Source organism: Myotis davidii, unplaced genomic scaffold, assembly GCF_000327345.1.
Source record: "Myotis davidii unplaced genomic scaffold, ASM32734v1 scaffold736, whole genome shotgun sequence".
Lineage (NCBI taxonomy): Eukaryota > Metazoa > Chordata > Mammalia > Chiroptera > Vespertilionidae > Myotis > Myotis davidii.
This window is the reverse complement of record NW_006287431.1, coordinates 1-594: the sequence shown is the minus strand read 5'-3', so window position 1 is coordinate 594 and position 594 is coordinate 1. Positions and strand designations below refer to the sequence as shown.

The 594-nt window shown below is 53.9% G+C and overlaps 1 protein-coding gene across 1 annotated transcript in view; it reads left to right on the top strand.

Annotated features, from left to right (window-relative positions):
* The window catches only part of LOC102758245 (cytochrome P450 2A13), a gene marked incomplete at its 3' end in the record, with an annotated part of 2764 nt that extends 2196 nt beyond the window's left edge, over positions 1 to 568 (top strand). Inside the window, exon 4 of the mRNA XM_015560938.1 lies at positions 12 to 568. Coding sequence (XP_015416424.1) covers positions 12 to 568 — 557 coding nt within the window. The remainder of the gene's footprint in view (positions 1 to 11) is intronic.
* Between the last annotated feature and the right edge of the window lie 26 nt (positions 569 to 594).

The following is a 594-nucleotide window of genomic DNA, read 5'->3' as shown; positions in this document are numbered from 1 at the left end:
AACTCTGGGTGTGTCTCAGTCCATCTCCTCTAAATCCGTGGGCAGGAGCTCTCACGCTGATCTCGCATGAAAGCTTAGATATCTGTTTCCACCCAGCCCCATCTAAAAGCCTAAACACCTGGACAGGTGTCTTTACCGGTGCCTCCCTTGCCCCAAGACAGGCCCCACTCCCTTCAGGTGACGTCCACCGACAGCTGTCCTTCCCTTTCCTTCTCCCCCCTCAGCTCTATGAGATGTTCTCCTCAGTGATGAAACACCTGCCGGGGCCACAGCAGCAGGCATTTAAGGAGCTACAGGGGCTGGAGGACTTTATAGCCAAGAAGGTGGAGCAGAACCAACGTACACTGGATCCCAACTCCCCGCGGGACTTTATTGACTCCTTCCTCATCCGCATGCAGGAGGTACATGCCAGCAGGCAGTGCAAAGAAGACCAAAGCCTAGCAGAGGAAAACCAGGCGGGGGGTGGGGGGCAAGGGACAACAGTGGCTCATTCAGATGACCACCCCCATCATAACCTTCAGAATCCCAATTACAATTCACTGTTCTCTCATCTGAGCCTTAACCCATGGTCAGGACTTGTGTGTGCAAATCATC